Source organism: Saccostrea cucullata, unplaced genomic scaffold (assembly GCF_032062105.1).
Source record: "Saccostrea cucullata isolate Sc308-1 unplaced genomic scaffold, CSIRO_AGI_Scuc_v1 ctg9049, whole genome shotgun sequence".
Lineage (NCBI taxonomy): Eukaryota > Metazoa > Mollusca > Bivalvia > Ostreida > Ostreidae > Saccostrea > Saccostrea cuccullata.
Genome location: NW_026924946.1, coordinates 829 through 21,674, shown reverse-complemented (window position 1 = coordinate 21,674; position 20,846 = coordinate 829). Strand labels below are relative to the sequence as shown.

General features: G+C 33.0%; 1 protein-coding gene and 1 long non-coding RNA gene across 2 annotated transcripts; both read left to right on the top strand.

Moving 5' to 3' along the window:
• Nucleotides 1-2,425: 2,425 nt before the first annotated feature.
• On the top strand, nt 2,426-9,346 carry LOC134267688 (uncharacterized). Its single transcript, XR_009992208.1, has 3 exons — nt 2,426-2,707; nt 7,258-7,333; nt 8,545-9,346. It is a non-coding gene; the product is annotated as an uncharacterized LOC134267688 (long non-coding RNA).
• A 4,152-nt stretch (nt 9,347-13,498) lies between these two features.
• On the top strand, nt 13,499-19,403 carry LOC134267687 (aromatic-L-amino-acid decarboxylase-like; the record flags this gene model as incomplete). Its single annotated transcript, XM_062749906.1, has 9 exons — nt 13,499-13,560; nt 13,642-13,706; nt 13,876-13,983; nt 15,563-15,673; nt 16,246-16,278; nt 17,060-17,221; nt 17,453-17,520; nt 18,562-18,632; nt 19,384-19,403. Coding segments are annotated over exons 1-9 (660 nt in total), but the record flags the coding sequence as incomplete, so codon positions are not given.
• Between the last annotated feature and the right edge of the window lie 1,443 nt (nt 19,404-20,846).

Below are 20,846 nucleotides of genomic sequence, written 5' to 3'. Positions count from 1 at the left end.
AGATATTCCTATGTAAAACTTTTATCGGCCATTTGGCCCCACCCTACCGCCGGGGGTCATGATTTGAACAAACTTGAATCTACACTACCTGGGGATGATTCCACAGCAGTTTCATCTTTCCTGATTCAATGGTTTTTGAGAAGAAGATTTTTCCTATATATTCCTATCTTAAACTTTGATCGGCTATTTTGGCCCCAACATAAACCCGGCGGTCATGATTTGAACAAACTAGAATCTACACTACCTGAGGATGATTTCAAATGAGTTTCATCTTTCCTGGCCCAGTGGTTCTTGAGAAGATTTTCAAAGATTTTTCATATATATTCCTACGTAAAACTTTGATCAGCCATTTTGGCTCCATCCTACACCTGGGGGGTCATGATTTGAACAAACTTGAATCTACACTACCTGAGGATGATTTCATATGATCATCATCTTTCCTGGCCCAGTGATTCTTGAGAAGAAAAATTTTTAAAGATTTTTCCTATATTTGTATAACTTGGCCCCACCCTATAAATTTGGCCCCACCCTACCTCTGGGGGTCATGATTTGAACAAACTAGAATCTACACTACCTGAGGATGATTCCACAGTCATGAGTTTCATCTTTTCTGGCCTAGTGGTTCTTAAGAAGAAGATTTTTAAAGATTTTTCCTATATATTCCTATGTAAAACTTTGATCGGCCATTTTTGCCCCACCCTGCCCCTGGTGGTCATGATTTGAACAAACTTGAATCTACACTACCTGAAGATGATTCCACATGTGTTTCATCTTTTCAGGCCCAGTGGTTCTTGAGATGAAGATTTTTAAAAAATGCCATTATTTTTTCTATAATTCATTATTATCTCCCCTTGGAAAAGGGCGTGGCCCTTCAAATGAACAAACTTGAATCCCCTTTACCCAAGGCTACTTTGTAGCAAGTTTGGTTGAAATGGGCCCAGTGGTTCTTGAGAAGAAGATGAAAATGTGAAAAGTTTACGACAACGACGCTAACGCCAACGACTACGACAACGACAGACAACGGACAAATTTTGATCAGAGAAGCTCATTTGAGCCTTTGGCTCAGGTGAGCTTAAAAGTATTGCTCAAAAGGTTTATCACTTCTCTTACAGATATTGATTGATTACGTCAGGCAAGCTTTTTCAAAAGCTGTTACTTGTAATTATGTAAATCTTTGATCCTCCGAGTCCCCACCCTACCCCCGGGGGTCATGATTTGAACAATTTAGAATCTACACTACCCCACAATACTTCCAAGTTTCAGCTTTTCTGGCCTAGTGGTTCTTGAGAAGAAGATTTTTAAAACTTTTTCCTATATATTTCTATGTAGACTTAGATTCCCTATTGTTGCCCCGCCCTACCCCTGGGGGCATGATTTCTATAAATTAGAATTTACACTACCCCAGGATGCTTCCACATAAGTTTCAGCTTTTCTGGCCCAGTGGTTCTTGTGAAGAAGATTTTCAAAATTTTCTCCTATATATTTCTATGTAAAACTTGGATTCCCTATTGTGGCCCCTCCCTATCCCCGGGGGTCATGATTTAAACAATTTAGAATCTACACTACCCAAAAATGCTTCCATATAAGTTTCAGCTTTTCTGGCCCAGTGGTTCTTGAGAAGATTTTTTAATGACCCCATCCTACTTTTGTATTTTCTTGATTATGTCCCTTTGGAAAGGGATTTGGCCCTTGATTTTAACAATTTAAATTTCCCTTTACCCAAGAATGCTTTCTACCAAGTTTGGTTAAAATTGGCCCAGCGCTTCTTGAGAAGAAGTTGAAAATGTGAAAAGTTTACAGACGGACGGACGGACGGACAGCTAGACAGACAGACGGACGGACGACGGACAACGGGTGATCAGAAAAGCCCACTTGAGCTTTCAGCAGTTAAGGAACATTAATAAATGTTTTTTTCTCATCAATTTTTCATCAATTAAATTTAAATAATGAATCGAATAACTAAATTAAGGCCCAAAAATCTGTGGCAATGAAAATCAGACAAATAGAATGGTAGTACATCAAAATCAAGTTGTTATTTCGCACGTTACATTAATGAATACAATAACGAACTTACCATCAATATGTCCTATAAGAAAGTACCCCAGCACTCCATTAATTACCGTTATAGATCCAACTACGAAAAATGGCAACCCAAATCCTCCCAACTGCAAAACAATTTATGATAGGTAATTAATATTTGCTAAATTCTTTGTTAAAAAAGAAAACCGCAACTAAAAGAAAATCAACAGTGTGGGACTGGGCCCGGGGGGGGGGGGGGGGCAGGGACCATGAAATTTTTTCTTTCCCTTACCTATTTAATTGCTTTATGCTAAATTTTACGAGAGTGCATTTATTGGGTATTTTTCATGCCAAGATTGTACTTATTGGGTACTTTTTGCTTATTGGGTATACCCAATAAGAAGTGTCGCTGAATATGCTTAAAACACCCTAATTGGGTATTTGCAGGTTAGTACCCAACAAAACTTGGACACGACGATTTGTCCAAAAAAGTGTCCAAAAAAGTTGCTTTCACGGACGCACCGTGTTTTGTTGTTTCAGTTTTACATTCGGAACTCTAAATTCTCGAGAGTTCCGAAAATCAACTTCCGTTGATCCTGATCATAACAACGTTTGTTTTCATGGAAAAAAATATGGCGACTAAGAAACACTTAATGTCAACAAGATTTTCTGATTGACAAGAGAAAAGGTAAGTTTATTCGATTAATATTTATCCATTGCTGGGTTCTTGTTTAAGGAAAATAGATTTTAATGTAATTTTGAAAACAATTGTGCACAAAATTAAAATAGATATATCGGAACAATTAATCCTAAGTTGCACTTGTTTGTATTTTGAATTTTCTCTGTCTTTTTAACTCTCTTGAGGGCGAGAAGTATTTAGTAAATGATCGTATATTGTTAGATAATCTTTAATAAATCGAAAGTGTTTATTATTTAATTTTATATCATAACCAACTAAGTATGTTCTGACAATGTATATTGGAAAGGGAAATGAAAATTTTAACAATCGTGTGTTCATAAATCAGCTGTAAATTATCGGTTCATGTAGACAGTATTACAATCGCAAAGTGAGCTGAGATGATGATAAATGGGATAATTGACAACAACTAAATAATTGTATGTAAGTTTATCTCATCTGATATGTAACTTAAGAGATTCATTGTATTACTGAAAAACTTTCAGTCAAAACAGTGCTTCTTTCTGTCTTTGATTTTGACTGAGTGTCTGCTTTATTTTGATTTTTTTTTAAATTATTGTTTTTGTCATTTGTTTTAATTAATTTAAAACAATACTGAAATTGATATAGGGCTACTATAACTATTTCACATGATGGGTGTGTAATTAGCATCGCGCTACACCCGGGGCTTCCATTTTTGAGGATGGGGCTAGTGGTTTTCTGCACTGAGGAATCCCCTTGGGCTATTAGGAATTTTAAAATACACATGTAATACATGAAAAGCACCACCGGTATTTTCACTCTTTTTTGCTATTAAATTCCCTAATATGGAAATATTCCAGACAGCATGCTCATATTATCCATAAATCTCCACAACTGCATCCATTTTGCAGTACTACCAGACTGATTTACTTAAAAACGATCTTTTATTTCCTAATTTGAATTCCCCCCTTTCCTTTGTTTAATATAGCAATATTTGCTTGTACATATATGCCTCACAGATATCTCATTATTAAATTATATACATTCACTCAATCAGCTCAATGATAAGTGTCATGCAATTATGTAGCGTTTTTTTAAAGCCATATATGGCGTAACTGATCAAAAAATATATTTTTGAAAAATACAAAATTAAGTAAAGAAATATAGTTAATACATTTAAATTAAAGCTTTTCATACAATTCGGAGCACGGAGAACACCTCGTTTTATCTAATAATACGATTTTATCTTCTCTGTAATGTGTTATTTAAATCTTTTGTATTTTCTTCCAAGTCGGAGAAAATTCCGAGAATCCAAATTAAATTTTGATATCTTTATAACGCAATTGACTTAGATTTTGTAATTTACGGAAAATTTCTATCTTTATCATGTTTATATAAAGTAATGATACAAATAATAAGTTCTTATAATTTTAGTCTAATAATTTTCATTGTACATACGCCATATATGGCTTTAAATGATTCAAGATGAAAACAAAATGATTTTTGCTTCGTTTTAATTAGACGAACTAGTGAATGACCAGAAAAGGAATATTTAAAATCTTTTTTTCATTTTTTTAAATCATTAATTTATATATGATTAAATTTTACTAGCGAAAATTAAATTAAACTTTAATTTTAAAAAGAATCATCTGTAGTTAATACCCTGGGGCCCGTTTCATCAAAGGTCGTACGCCCAGTCGTAGCGCTACGCCGGCGTAAAGTCGGGACTAGCACAAATATTTGCATTTCATTAAAGAGCGTATCGTTACGCCTGACTAAATTTAGGCCAAAATTTTACGTCTACTCATGGGTAGGCGTAAGTTAGGGCGTAAAGTTAAAATAAGGCCTTTTTATTAATTTTAGCGAGTTCTAAAGAAAAAGTAAGGTTCTAAGAAGAATTTAAAATACAAACAATGCATTATTTAATTATACATATTATGAAGAGGGGGAGGGGGGGGGGGGGTTGTTACAACTACTTGGGGACGTAGTTGATTTGAGTAATAACGTACTCAAATAATATTTTGATAAATTTCTGCTGAGAAGAAAAGATTGTCTTATTAGAGATTTCTTACGTTTTGACAATGCATTCATACACATTTGATTGTGGTATTGTATGTCTAAGGTATTGTAAATCAATTTACATATATAACTGTATTTCTACACCCCGCTTGAAAAGCGGGACGGTACATGTATATGTACATGTATATACTATTTAGTAATCGGGATGTCCGTCCGTCCATCTGTTACGCTTTGGGGGTAAAAACCCATCTCTATCCGCAACTCCTTTCATATCACTGATTGAAATTTGGTGAAATTTTCACAGAATCTTTATTATATATTGCCATTGTGCCTTATTGTACTTTTTGATCCGACACATATTTTGGGTTTCCCACAGCAAAACATGGACACTGCCATTATATTTATATGGAAGGCGGGGGGATATCTTTTATTGAACTCATTGCTTACGGTACCTCTAGTTTCTTTTTCATTTACTAAAAAGAGACCCATTAAAATTGTCTATTTTGAAAAATATTTTCCAACAGCATATTTTCTGAAAAACAAAAATTACAAAAAAAAAAAAAAAAAAAAACAAAAAAAAAAAAAAAAAAAAAAAAAATCGGTTTCAAAAGCATAGTTATCATCTTTCATGTAAATTTCTACATTTAAGAAAAAAATTCAAAAAAATAACCCATCTTAAAACCAAATAGTTTTTGTCATGTTTGAAGAGTCCATTTCTTATTTACTTCTCGTCCACATGCGTGGATCCAGAGGGGGTCGGAGAGAGGGTTCAGAATCTCCCGAATTTGCAGATTAATTAACATTGAATGTACAGATTACTTAGTTAAGGACGAAAGTAATTATTTTCCTAGGTATCTGGGACAAGTGATGTTCCCGGCGAATCATAGACCCCAACCCAGGGAGGGGGTTGGGGTCTCATAGACAATAAGAGATTTTTGAAAGTGGTAATAAATTATTGCTTTTATAATATCGATGTAAGACGGTGATAATTACACAGTTAAGTTCAAGAATGAATTATTCCTAATTTTTTTTTCTCAGACAAACATTGATGCAGAAGACATCTTTAATTTTCATAATTTTGTTTAAAAGAGCAAATCTTACATAGTATAAGATAATCTGAGCGCATATAAAGCACATATAAGATGAAAATATACATGTTTTTGATTTCCTGCATTACTTACATTTTAATGAAAACAAAATAAAGAGTAGCTGTAACTAAATTTTAAAGACAGAGACCACACAAGCAGAGAATTTTTGTAAGAATATCTTTGTAGTCATTTTTCCAAACCTCTCTCTCTCTCTCTCTCTCTCTCTCTCTCTCTCTCTCTCTCTCTCTCTGCGTACTTTTAAAACGGTACATCACATTTAATCTGCAGATAGTAAAGAATTTTTTTCTATAACTGAACAATTATGAATCAATTGAATTGACAAAAAATTAATAAATACAGAGAGGATTATCTTACATGTACCATAGTAGTAAACGTGTAAAATTTATTTCTTGACTCAAAATGTGTTCATATGTAAACCGTTTGCATTTTGTTTTCATTATTTTTGCTTGCATATACATTTCTTATTAAAATTTTTAAATCTTATTCTGTCTCAAACTTAATTATTAGTATTTGTCAGTAGAATCAGTATTTATCGAATCATGAAATTTATTATCAAAGGCGAAGTTATTAACCTGTATCAATTTCGGGAAGAGGGGGTATGGCTGTAATTAAATTTCCAAAATGAATAGTTTTGCTTAATTCCGAAATACAAGTACATGTACTGTCCTTTTCATCCTTTCAATTTATTAGACTTTTATTATTGAAATATTGTAAAAAACTAAAATTGGTTTCTTAAAAGATGCATGTCTCTTACATAACACTATAAACCCATGCATGTTTCAATTAGTGCAAGTATTAATTTATCTATAACTTGTGTTATTCTGTACTTTGACGTGCTACAATTTATACATGTTTGTACGCTTTGGGCAATGTTTATGTTTTTGCGCCTGCGCAATGCAACGTTGTCAAGGACTTAGTCCTGTGACTAAGCGTATCTTTTACGACTAGACTTACGCCACTTGGTGAAACGCAAATTACGCCCGACTAAATTTTGGCGTAATCCCCGGAAGTACGCCTAAGTTAAGGCTTAACTTTACGACTTTTGATGAAACGGGCCCCTGACTTTTTTCACGATGAACTTTTTTTCAATGTTACTTTTTAATTTTTGCCTCTATATTTGGGCTTGTCACTTTTTACTCGGGGATAGTAACTTTATTGCCACAAAGCTGTGGATTAGTACTTGATTTCCTTTATTGCACAGCGATGACTATGATTTAATAGCACAAAAAGCTAATGGGTTTACGTATGTGAATTTATATGATTAATGCTTACTTGTGATTTTAGGATAACTGGAGATAATGATTCCTTTTTTCCATTGATATTACATAAATATTTTCCTAAGTATTATGTTACAATAAATTGGTTTAGATTTTTTTTTATAAAAGTAATCAATAATTACAATGGAAATTAAAACCATAATCATGTTCATTGAGGATTTTCAATATGTAACAGGTCAAACAGGAACTTCAATTGTGAACATTGCAGAGAACACACCCATCAGAAGATGACCCTCAGAAATAGGACAATTGTAAGTAATCAGTAAAATGAACAGGAATACTTCATGCCAACCATAAGATTTTTAGAGACATTTTCGCTTCTTAAATTAGAAGAGATAGAGGGAAAAACTTGTACATACTACATAACTACTAGGCAACCAACCTTTAACTGCAGGAAAGCTTTTGGTATGTGCAATACAGCTACATAAAACCTCTTTAGTATTCATGTTAAGTTTGAGAAAGTACCTTAGTATTTTTTCTAGTGTTTGCCAACATTTTCATGCACACTGTTTGCTTGTTTGTACTATCATTTTATTTTAAATTCTTCAGATGCCCTTTACCTTTGCCAGTTTAGAATCATTTGTTTTAAGGGCATCTGAGGGTTGGTTCCAGAACTTAATTAATTGTAAAGTAAATACTGGGGTACTATACGGTCATAGGTTATGTTAATACATGTATAACATTTTGTTCTGATAGAGGTGGCATACAGGAAAAGAAACAATACTAGATATCACTTCAAAGGAATAAAACAGCTTCATCTTGTAGGTGTATTTTATTTAAGGATCACTACTTCATGTCTGATGTGCTGAAAGTTATTCATAATCTGTTTGACTGTAATTTTTCATATTTTCAACTTCTATCCAGCTTAGTCAATTTTAATTAAATTTTGTGCAAAGCATACCCCAGGAAGGGGGGATGGAGTGTCAAGTGTGTCTCTGTCCCTGTCAATATAATTTCAAAGCAGTTAGTAAGGTTTGGGTCAATTTTAAATCCTCTTTAGCAGAACCATTGGGCTAAAAACAATACTAATGTGAAAGCTTTATCATTAAGTGTAGAGATGTTTTTGAAGATTATGTACCCCTAATGTACTGATAGTGTTACATTAGAAGTCTAAAATTTGCAAGGAATAGGTGTAAAATCTTTTTAAAATCTACTTCTTAACAATCAGAAACTAACATACTGTCTAATTAATATGCAACATCGTTTTGTGTGTTGAATGATGATTCCATTTTGATAAAATTATGGCGGATGGGGGGTAGGATGAAGATGCAGTTAGACATAGAAGAAAAAAAAAGAGTTGATAGAATTTAGTTTTTCTTCCATTTTATTTATCAATACATATTTCTGAATAAGAAATATACTTCTACTTCTTGGTTGGGTTTGATCAACATAAAGGGTGATCTTGCTGTAGTCAAGAAAAACATGTTTTATACGGCAAAGAAATGCCTTTATCTAATTGCAGAATGAATAAAATGGACAGAGGCAGAACTGAAGGAGATGCATGAAATGAGGAATATTTCAAAGATTGCCTGAGCATAACCACTGCTACTGGATAAACATATGGCAATATAAAAGAGCAGGGTCAATGGAGGTATCATACAGTATAGGCCATGAGAGACCCTGAAGAAGAAAGTATTGAACAGAAACAAAAATAAAACCATTTTGACATTTATTGAAATATAGGATCAAAGTCTTACATGTAAAATTTGGGCATGTAATGACTTTTCTCTAGCTCTAAGACTTATAACAGTGATGATTTGATTTAATATCTTTATCCCGATTTGTCGAAAAGATTTGGACATAGTGCATCAATTATTTTAAAGTTTTGATACAACGAATTCATTCATTGTACTTGTAACTGAGTTTTCTGGTGCGACACTGTTTTATCGGCTTCAAAACTAAGTTTGTGATTTCCAAACCAGATTAATGAGATCATGTAATATCTTTTAACATCGGTGACTATTTAATCCATTCTTTTACATCTCAGAAGTATTTTTATTATTACAGGGAAAATATGCATTGTACATGTATCTGTAATAAACAGGATTATAGAAATTTTCCATATAATACAACACAATCTTAGCAACTGAAGGCAAATATTTTATCAAGGGTGTGATCTATTTATCAATATGGTTTTCAGCATCTTGCTCTACCTGTAATGACTTGCTCCAAGTTCCAATATTTAAATTTAAATTTTGCAAACATGGTTATAAAATTCTTTAAAAGCCAAATAGTTTAGGCACAAAATGCTTATATATTTCCTATCATTTGTGTACACTGAATGAGATGTGGAATGTTAGAATTAAAGTATTAAATATGTTTTGGACTTATGTATGCTTATGCAGATAAATTTGAATTCAACTAGGGAAGGTAAATGTCATACTTATTGGGTTTGCAATCTAATGCAAGAGTATAAATATCCAAGACAAATTTGACAATTTTAATGAAGGGTATAAGTAACCCAAGAAGAATTGGACAGGTAAACATCACCTGTTGGGTTTTATTCTAATGTTGGGATGTAATATCCAAGAAGAGTTGAACCAATGTCCAATACCTATTGGGTTTTCTTTCTTATGAAAAAAAATTGAGTAACCCAAGAAGAATGTCCAATACCTTTTAGTTTATATACTATTGAAGGGATGAAGATATCCAAGAGGAATTGGACAGGTGTCCATTACATGTTGGGTAGTATTCTGATGAGGGGATTCTCAAGAAACCCAAGAATTAGACAAGTGTCCATTGCCTGTTGGGTGGGATGTAGATATCCAAGAGGAGTTGGACGGATGTCCATTACCTGTTGGAGTTGGACCCAAGGATGTCCATTACCTGTTGGATGGTATTCTGATGAAACAATTCAAGAAACCCAAGAAGAATTGGACAAGTGTCCATTACCTGTTGGGTGAGATGTAGATATCCAAGAGGAGTTGGACAGGTGTCCATTACCTGTTGGGTGGTATTCTGATGAAACAATTCAAGAAACCCAAGAAGAATTGGACAAGTGTCGATTACCTGTTGGGTGGGATGTAGATATCCAAGAGGAGTTGGACAGGTGTCCATTACCTGTTGGGTTGTATTTTGATGATGCAATTAAAGAAACCCAAGAATTAGACAAGTGTCCATTGGTTGGGTGGGATGTAGATATCCAAGAGGAGTTGGACAGATGTCCATTACCTGTTGGGTGGTATTCTGATGAAACAATTCAAGAAACCCAAGAAGAATTGGACAAGTGTCCATTACCTGTTGGGTGGGATGTAGATATCCAAGAGGAGTTGGACAGGTGTCCATTACCTGTTGGGTTGTATTTTGATGATGCAATTCAAGAAACCCAAGAATTAGACAAGTGTCCATTGCCTGTTGGGTGGGATGTAGATATCCAAGAGGAGTTGGACAGATGTCCATTACCTGTTGGGTGGTATTCTGATGAAACAATTCAAGAAACCCAAGAAGAATTGGACAAGTGTCCATTACCTGTTGGGTGGGATGTAGATATCCAAGAGGAGTTGGACAGGTGTCCATTACCTGTTGGGTTGTATTTTGATGAGGAGATTCAAGAAACCCAAATAGAATTGGACAATGTACACATGTTCAATTGTTCTTGGGTAGTTTAATCCCTTCGTCAAAATACAACCCAACAGGTATAGGACACCTGTCCAATGCCTGTTGGATACCTTCATTCTGTCCAACATGTAATGGGCATTTGCTTATTATTAATTGGTCATGACTCAAAAAGGTTTCTCCTTAAATACTTAATTTTGTTATTCAAGAAAGGTTGAACAGAGTCTGAGATGTGTTGAGTTGTGTTTTCACAATTCAGTTTTTTTGCACTTAGGTATTCATATATTTTAATATTAGTTATTTTGAAATATACAGGTGTATATCCTTATTGCTAAGAACAAATTAGTTAGGTGTTACAATAAAAGAGCTATATCACAGAAATTGACAAAAATATGGGTTCAAAACCAAAGGTTTTCAGTCTTGTCTGAATTTACCAGCAAATATTAAATATATAATAAATTTGAAATGAATAAAAAACAATAAGAAAAAACCCAATAAAATACGGACACGAGGATTAATATCCAATAAGATTTGAACAGTAACTACCCAAATAATGCTCTCTCGTGTGTACACTTTTTTTGTATCCAATAAGCAGTATCCAATAGGACTTGGACTTGATGTACCCAATATATAACCAAATGTGTGTCCGTCCACTAAGATACATAATTCTGTGTATCGGTTTTTGATTTCGATGAACGGTGTTGCCGTGGTTACTAAAAATAGAAATTTCTGTGAAATTCTTTCAAAATGCTACTCCTCCTACAGTTTTAGTCTGATTTCAATATAACTTGGCACACAAGTAGACTACAATAAGATACATAATTCTGTATATCGGTTTTTGATTTCGACGAACGGTGTTGCCGTGGTTACTAAAAATAGAAATTTCTGTGTAAATTCTTTCAAAATGCTACTCCTCCTACAGTTTTAGTCTGATTTCAATATAACTTGGCACACAAGTAGACTACAATAAGATACATAATTCTGTATATCGGTTTTTGATTTCGACGAACGGTGTTGCCGTGGTTACTAAAAATAGAAATTTCTGTGAAATTCTTTCAAAATGCTACTCCTCCTACAGTTTTAGTCTGATTTCAATATAACTTGGCACACAAGTAGAATACAATAAGATACATAATTCTGTATATCGGTTTTTGATTTCGATGAACGGTGTTGCCGTGGTTACTAAAAATAGAAATTTCTGTGAAATTCTTTCAAAATGCTACTCCTCCTACAGTTTTAGTCTGATTTCAATATAACTTGGCACACAAGTAGACTACACTAAGATACACAATTCTGTATATCGGTTTTTGATTTCGATGAACGGTGTTGCCGTGGTTACTAAAAATAGAAATTTCTGTGAAATTCTTTCAAAATGCTACTCCTCCTATAGTTTTAGTCTGATTTCAATATAACTTGGCACACAAGTAGACTACACTAAGATACACAATTCTGTATATCGGTTTTTGATTTCGATGAACGGTGTTGCCGTGGTTACTAAAAATAGAAATTTCTGTGAAATTCTTTCAAAATGCTACTTCTTCTACAGTTTTAGTCTGATTTCAATATAACTTGGAACACAAGTAGGCTACAATAAGATACATAATTCTGTGTATCAGTTTTTGATTTCGATGAACGGTGTTGCCGTGGTTACTAAAAATAGAAATTTCTGTGAAATTCTTTCAAAATGTTACTCCTTCTACAGTTTTAGTCTGATTTCAGTTTAACTTGGCACACAAGTAGACTACAATAAGATACATAATTCTGTATATCGGTTTTTGATTTGGATGAACGGTGTTGCCGTGGTTACTAAAAATAGAAATTTCTGTGAAATTCTTTCAAAATGCTACTCCAAATACAATTTTAGTCTGATTACAATATAAATGTGGCATGCAAGTAGACTGCACTAAGAACATAAAGAGACTTAATTGAGGATCATTATTCTATTCATTGCTGTTGAAAAGTTTCAATCTCCAACTGCTTAAGTACTTTTTTCTTCCTTTGTTATAAGTACAAACCAGTAGAGCTTCAGTCTCGACAGAGACTTCTGGTTTAAAAGTGGGGTTAGGACGTCAAAAAGAAATATTCCCATAGGGTAAATCGTTCTCATGTCTCTGGTTCCTTTTGAAATTAAATATAATGTATACTGGTTCATGTATTGCATGGCTTTCATTCTTTTTTATTTTCAAAACAAATTTTCTGCGGCTGCAAGTTGTCTTTATTGTTTTAATCTTGTTTTCGTTGCAGAAATACAAAGGTTTATATTAACGCGGTTCAAGGTTCATAAACTCTCTGCTCACTCATATAAATTGTAGCTTGAACTTTAATGATTTTCCATAAGAAATGTATTTTATACCTTAAATAAAATACAAACAATTATAGCATGGCTCGCAGGAAAAATTGGACAAAAAGACTTCAACTTGGCAAATCTATAAAGTAATAATAGACATTTATGTCAATTAGAGTTATCTCTCTTACCAGAGCAGAAGTTAGTGATATTCAGATATGACATTCATTATTTTTAAAACATTGATGCAAATACAGATTCTGGAATTGCTTTTTTCATAAAGAGAATTTTAAAAATTGCGACTTTGTCTTGAAATCAAACCATTATTCTCAAAAGATGAATAAGAATTAGAAGCATTTATTGATCCGCAAACGGAAAGTGTTCTTTGCAAGGACTGCAAGCACTTTCTTATGAATGAAATGGAATGCAGGGAATTCTACAATTTCCCTATGGCAGTAAATATAAAGTAACGTCCGTTCATCCAGAAAATTCAAGTTTTACAAAATGACAATATCATCACAACACTTGCTTCATTCCAAACTCCTACCCACTATCCTGTGTTTTCATAGATTATATTTCGATTCCAGGCGATCAGTCCCGCATGCACGGAGTTGGAAATGGTTGTCACAGACTGGTTAGGTGACGTATAGTCAATCATTTCCATATGGAATGTAATTTGTTGCTTATAGATACACATTGAGCATTGTTGTTTCATTTCAGGTAAACTCGTGTCTCTACCGAAGCAGTTTTTACACGAGGGAGGAGAGGGTGGGGGGTCCATTCAGGTCAGTAGGATACCAGTGTTTTTCCTGCCTTTTCCCCCCAACAATATTTACGTATAAAAGATTAAGTTCATCATTATAAAGTTATCTTGCTTAGAATTTTTTAAGGTTCCTTACTGCAAATTTGTTATTTTAAAAAGTTCTCTATAAGGTATACAACATGACATTATAGGGATCTGGAAGCGAGTGTATTTTCTTGGCTCTTTCCGCTGCAAAACGTCACACTCTACAAAACACAGTGGACGAAGCTCCCCGGCTTGTCGCCTACACCTCATGTTTGGTATATTTGTATTTTGTTGTCTGCTTTTCTTTTAAAACGTAATTTTGTCATGTTCAGCTTTATTGTCCCCCGCTTTCGCGAAAGCGAGGGGACATTAAATCTCATTCGTCTGTCTGTCTGTCCGTCTGTCTGTCAGTCGGTCAGTCTGTCCGTCACAAAAACTTTAACCTTGCCCATAACTTTTGATTTAGTGGAGCTATGACTTTCATATTTCACATGTGTATTCCTTGTGACAAGATCTTTCTTTGGGTACCACCAAATTTCACCTTTTGACCTTGACTTTGGAGTTTGACCCACTTTTACACAAAAATTCCAACATTTTACTTTGGCCATAACTTCTGAATAGTAGGTACTAGGACTTTCATATTTCACATATGTACTGTATGTAGCAAGACCTTTCATTGGATAACAACAACTTTGACCTTTTGACCTTGACCTTGGAGATTTATGTACTTATGAAAAAACTTTAACCTTTACCATATCTTTTGAACGTTGAGGACTAAGGCATTAGTACTTCACAAATGTAATCCTTGTGAGAAGACCCTTCATTGGATACCAATAACTTTTACCCTTTGACCTTGACCTTGGAGTTTTAACAACTTTCAAAAAACTTTAACCTTTGTCACAACTTTTAAACAGTAGATACTAAGACTTTTATATTTCACATATGTATTCCTTGTTGCAAGACATTTCATTGGATACAAACAACCTTGACCTTTTGACCTTGACCTTTGAGATTTACGTACTTATAAAAAAACTTTAACCTTGACCATAACTTTTGAACGGTGAGGGCTAGGGCTTTCATACTTCACATATGTAATCCTTTTGAGAAGACATTTCAGTCAATACCAACAACCTTTACCCTTTGACCTTGACATTGGAGTTTTAACTACTTTTTTAAAAAAATTTAACTTTGGTCACAACTTTTGAACGGTAGATACTAGGACTTTTATATTTCACATATGTATTTTTTGTGGCAAGTCCTTTCATTGGATATCAACAATTTTGACCTTTTGACCTTGACCTTAAAGATTTGTGTACTTATGAAAAAAACTTTAGCATTGATCATAACTTTTGAACAGTAAGGGTTAGGGCTTTCATACTTCACATATGTAATCCTTGTGAGAAAACCTTTCATTGGATATCAACAACTTTGACCCTTTGATCTTGAACTTGGAGTTGACCTACTTTTAAAAAAAACATTTTACTTTGGCCATAACTTTTTAACGGTAAGGATTAGGGTTTTCATCCTTCAAAAAGAATCAACTTCAGTGTTACTTTCTAAATAAATGACATATGATAGTATGTTCATATTACACACAATATGTCATAAAAAATAACATCTCACCCACAAAGACACCGAAAGCGAGGGACCACAATTCTTTGAATTTGCTTGTATGCATTTAATCCTCATCGATTTAGTTTTCAACATGCCTTTGCCACATGTTTTTTCCCCAAACATTTAACATCTTATTTATGAACTCAATACCTCTAAACTTTCTGGGTTTGCGTTCGAGAACTATTTGTATCGAGAAATACCGTAATATTGATGTTTAACTTACTTTTCTATATCTTTCAGGCTAACGTATGTGTTCAAAAGGCTTGTTCACTGGGGTCCGTGATTTTACGACAGATCGAAGTAGATGAAAATCTTTCCTTGTCTGTAAAAGCTTTGAAAAGAAGCATCATGGTACACTAAAATTAAATCATAGAAATGATAAATGACATAATTGTTTAGCATAAAATTTTAGGAAAATACTAGTAATCCTTTCTGAGATGCAGATAAACTACATATAGCTACAGGTTTTAAAGAGAATAAAAAGAAGTTGCGACTTCGTCTTGAAATTAAACCATAATTCGCAAAAGATGATGAAGAACGAAGAATTAAAGGCAGTAATTAATTCGAAAACGGAATTAATCTGTAAACGGAAATTGTTCTTTGCAAGGACCCAAAGCAGTTTCTTATGAATACAGATATGTAGCTCGCTGGTGTGAAAAAATTGGATGGACGAACAGGATCACAGAGCTACCACCTGAAAAGTGTATATTTAATGTGCAAAATACATGTATATGCGCACGTTTCTAGATTAATTTCTTCCTATTCTATAGTAAAGAGATGAATTGAAAACGCTCGCTTTTTGCACAATATACACATTTTTTTCAATGATGGCTTTGTACATCTCTGGTTATCCAACCTAATCTTTTACAAGATCAGTTACAAATCTGTAGCCTACAGACTTACAATCGCCTTTCTATTTTCAGACAGACAAATCAAATGGACTCCATCCCTTTTTTGTAAGTGTCGATATTTTAGTTCTTCGTTTGCTTCATATTTTTACTTTCAGGCACTACATAATGAGAACTTTCAAAGTATATTCAGCTGTATTTTCATATTCAAACATTGTGCATGGGAAAATAAATCACTTGCCGTGACCTTCAGCTCAACATTCATATATATCGACAACGTATTACCAATTAATAGCTAGTACTTCCATTTTTATGTTGGCTCGCTTAATACTAACTACAAAGCTTTATGATCAACATGATTTCTTTTTATTCGTCAACTTCCCTTACTTATATAGCGATATTCCCTTATCACTTGCATATGGCGTTTGTCTCTTTAATTTGATTCGTAAGTGCGTAGAGTTTCTAAGTACGAAGAATATATAAAATGAGGCAAGCTATTGACAATCATGTTGATGAAATAAGAATATCAATACCTCGTTTAAAGTCATCAGTTGGAAGTTCTATGGTCGATACAATGACCTTGTCAGCAAATACAATCTATCATAAGAATTAAGTATTAAAAGATGACTGACGTTTTTCATCATTGTTTGGTCATTATTTAAATACACTTTTTGAAGTATCGGTGACAATTTTCTCTTTTTTTTCATATTAAAGTCTCATTGATTTCATACATTCTCCATGTTTATGAGATCAATTGTTGTTCATGAGCTTTACCTTTTTTAATTTGAAGTATCGATTATAATTTTCTCTATCTATGAAGGAGCTCATTGATTTAAATTGAGACATTCAACACAGGGAGAAAGAAAGAGATGCATTGTGTATTTTTCAGGTCTGTGCCACGGTGGGCACCACTTCTTGTTGTTCCTTTGATGACATTTATGAGCTGTCGGAGGTGTGTGACAAGGAGAACGTCTGGCTGCACGTTGATGCTGCGTATGCCGGTTGTGCGTTAGTTTGCCCAGAATTCCACTACCTCATTGATGGCAAAGAGGTAAAAATTCGTTTAATTAATATTTTGGAGGGGTGGTTAAAATATTGATTAATACTTGTATGCAATTTTACATAATCCTTATTTAAATGTTTCTATTTTTGCTACTTCTCTTTTATTTCAGATGTTTTCGTGCAATTAATACTTTGGCATACTTTATTTGTATTAAAACTGGTTAAAAACGCCAGACATAAAGGTCTAGAACAAAAATTATAATATTACCATGATTTGCAGAAAATTTCCTCCATCTCTTTTAATCCACACAAATGGTTGCTGACAACAACAGAATGTGCTGTACTTTGGTAAATAACTGCATCCGGGTACAGAGAAAGTCATGCCATATTTAACCTTTCAATCTCTCATACATGTACTCCTTTTCTTCATACTCTATGTATTGTTTCTTTCATTAAGTTATTATTTTTGCTTTTCAGCTTTTAAAGACTTTTGTTCCAACAGCTTGAATTCGTTTACGTAATTTTTTAAAGTACAGATGATTATTCATTTAAAAAATTCCTTAAGGTTAATAAAAATTCATTACAGCTCATACATGTTAATCTTGTTACCTTATTTTACAATGGATTAAATAAAAGAGGGATGGGTAATGAAAATATAGGAACAAAGACTATTTTTAATTGGATCTTTGAAAATGTAGACTTCAATAGTTTCTGTTTTTGTAAATAATTAGGACGGGGTGTTGTTTATAAAAAAGAACTCGTTAGAAGTATTTCTTATAGCATCTCACTGACATTAATCATGCACTCATACAATTCATTGAATATGGTAATGATATATTGACTTGTACTGACTTTCTGCTTCTACTCAATATGATAGTAAGACCCCTGCTGCAGTGACATGAAGGGTGACTTACAGAGTATGATAATATGTTGATTAATATACACTATGTAATGATAAAAAGGAACATATACTAGTATCTAAAATATTTGATGACAGAAAGTAAGAAGAGTTGAGTTTATTGCACAGGAAGACTTGAGATCATTTATCATATAGTTGCACCCTATATATCACTGTAGAGTGTATTTATATAAGCTTATTTGGATTCTGTCTTACCGTGTGTATCACTGTTTCAATGATAGGTTATGTCATTATACTTTCTACATCACAATTCATTTGGACAGAAGATATTCCATTATTTGAAGAATTTTTGAAGCGGCAATAAACAATACTACATTTGATAATTAAAGAGAGAAATTTTGAAAACCTTTGTATTGTATGTACATCGCTGTTCAAAATGCCAAGAATTAAGAGAAAATTCGAATTCAGTCTATTCCCTTAAGGTAAAGAATTTTACATTTATGCTGTACTATAAATGTTACTTTTGCAAGGTTGAAGAACAAAAAACCTCTAACTGATTGCCTCGGTGCTAGTGCCACATATCTACAGCATAAACATCAAGGTAAGACAAGTTCAAGAGAGATGTTATTTGTGAATATTTTTATTTAAATAAAAATATGATGGATGGATGAATTTAGAGATTCTTAAGAAATCTCATCAAAACACTTTATTGATATGTTTATAAACAATTAATACCTCGAATAATCATACCCCCTTCGAATGAAAGGGTTTCCATAGACATCCAAACTTATCTGAAAGCAGAGCTTTCTTAGCTGTTATGGCATGTTTCAAGAAATAAATAATGAATCATCAGCTACAGTTACAAATAAGAAATTTAACGATACAAATAAAAAATTTTACGATACAAATAGGAAATTTTACGATGCAATCGGAAAATATAGAATGCAAATGAAAAAAAATTATACAATTTAAATGACTTTTTAAAAATACAAATGGAAAATATAGAATACAAATTAAAAAAAATATAATTCAAACGGAACATTATAGAATGCAAATAGAAAATTATAAAATATAAATAAAAATTATACAAAAATAAATGAAAATTTATACAATACAAATGGAAAATATTAGAATACAAATCAAAATCATACAATACAAATGGAAAAGATCGAATATTGCAATGTTAATAATCATTATACACTTTTTTCATTGGGTGTTACTTTTGCTCTCTGATCGTTCACCACAGATTTTTTTTCAGACTAACAAGCAGTACTTAGTATTGAGAATAACCGAAAAAAAAAACTTTTTAATCTGATCTGATATATCCTAACATTTCCATTTTTATATTACAGCTGAAACAACTGACTTCAGAGTATGTATTGTATTACATATTTTCTATTTAACAAAATATCTCACTAAAAATCAACACAACTCTCTTATATGTTACTACATTTATAATTTTATTTATAATTTGGCGTTTGGATTTATAAAAGACAACTTTTTTTTATAAGAACTTTTTATTCTTAAACTTGAAAAGAAATAAAATTATTTTAATTGATTACATTTAATTGAACTGCAGTCTCCATCAATTTATTTCTGACTGAAGCTCGTCAATCGTCGCTTCGTTTCTAAATCATTTTTAACTATAATGTATTATAATTTGGTAAATAATATCGTAAAAGTAATGAGAATAATATACATGTTATACATGTGTAAAAATTTATCTCCTTTAGAATCAATTTGAACGATCTTAGAACATAGTGACAACATAGAAATCCAATTTCACATTAACAAGACCATGGCTTTCAGTACTCAGTATAAACTGCATGTATAAAAGAGTGCAAGATGTATATAGAGAATAATACATACCCTTTTCCATATCACATCCTGTATCAGCCCGAGATACCAATATCATCCAGAGGGCCGAAGGCCCGAGGGCTGATATTGGTCGAGGGCTGATACAGGATGTGACGTGGAAAAGGGTATGTATTAATATGTTTATTAAATACTTAGTAATAAAATACAGCATACATTAAGTTGAGAAGAAAATAAGTAAATAATCATGCATGGACTTCTTACATACATGTACATGGTCTATTGTCTCATACATATTTGGGTTTGTTTCTACTTCTATTTCAATGCACTAGATCCGTAATTTGACATTAATCTATTACAAGTATTTGTAAATTAAGATTAACCTTATTTTCAAAAAGTTAAAATTAAGAGAATATGAACCCACCAAAAATTGTGTATGATCACAAGTACTGTTTTTGTGGTTTAATTTACTAAGGGTGTGATATTTGACGTCACAATAGCCGTATCAGCCCTGCAGGGCTGATATGGATTTGCGGGGCTGATATACAATTATTGCTGTTTTATGAGGTCAATACGATGATTTAGCCATCTGGGGAGTACAATATTCACCGAGTCCGAAGGGCGAGGTGAATATTGTACTTCGAAGATGGCTAAATCATTGTATTGACCAAAAAAACAGCAATAATTGTTTTATTATATGATTCACTGATAAAATGATACAGCTCATTACTTGTATGCATTTAATTAAGTCCTAGCCAACTACAAGAGAGAAGCAGAATTAGAATGTAAATAAACCTTACTAGTCGTATCAATTTGAAGGTGTTTTTTTTTTATCAATTTTAGTTGCTATGAAAAAAAATATGTCAGTCTATTTTATAGGATAAATTTTGAAAGAAAGGAGTTATCTGGGAAAACTGACTGCCAAAAAGTAAAACTTGTTGTTCAGTAAATCAAGGGGGTTTCCTGCATCCTCTCTTACCACACTCACCCGAAAATATAT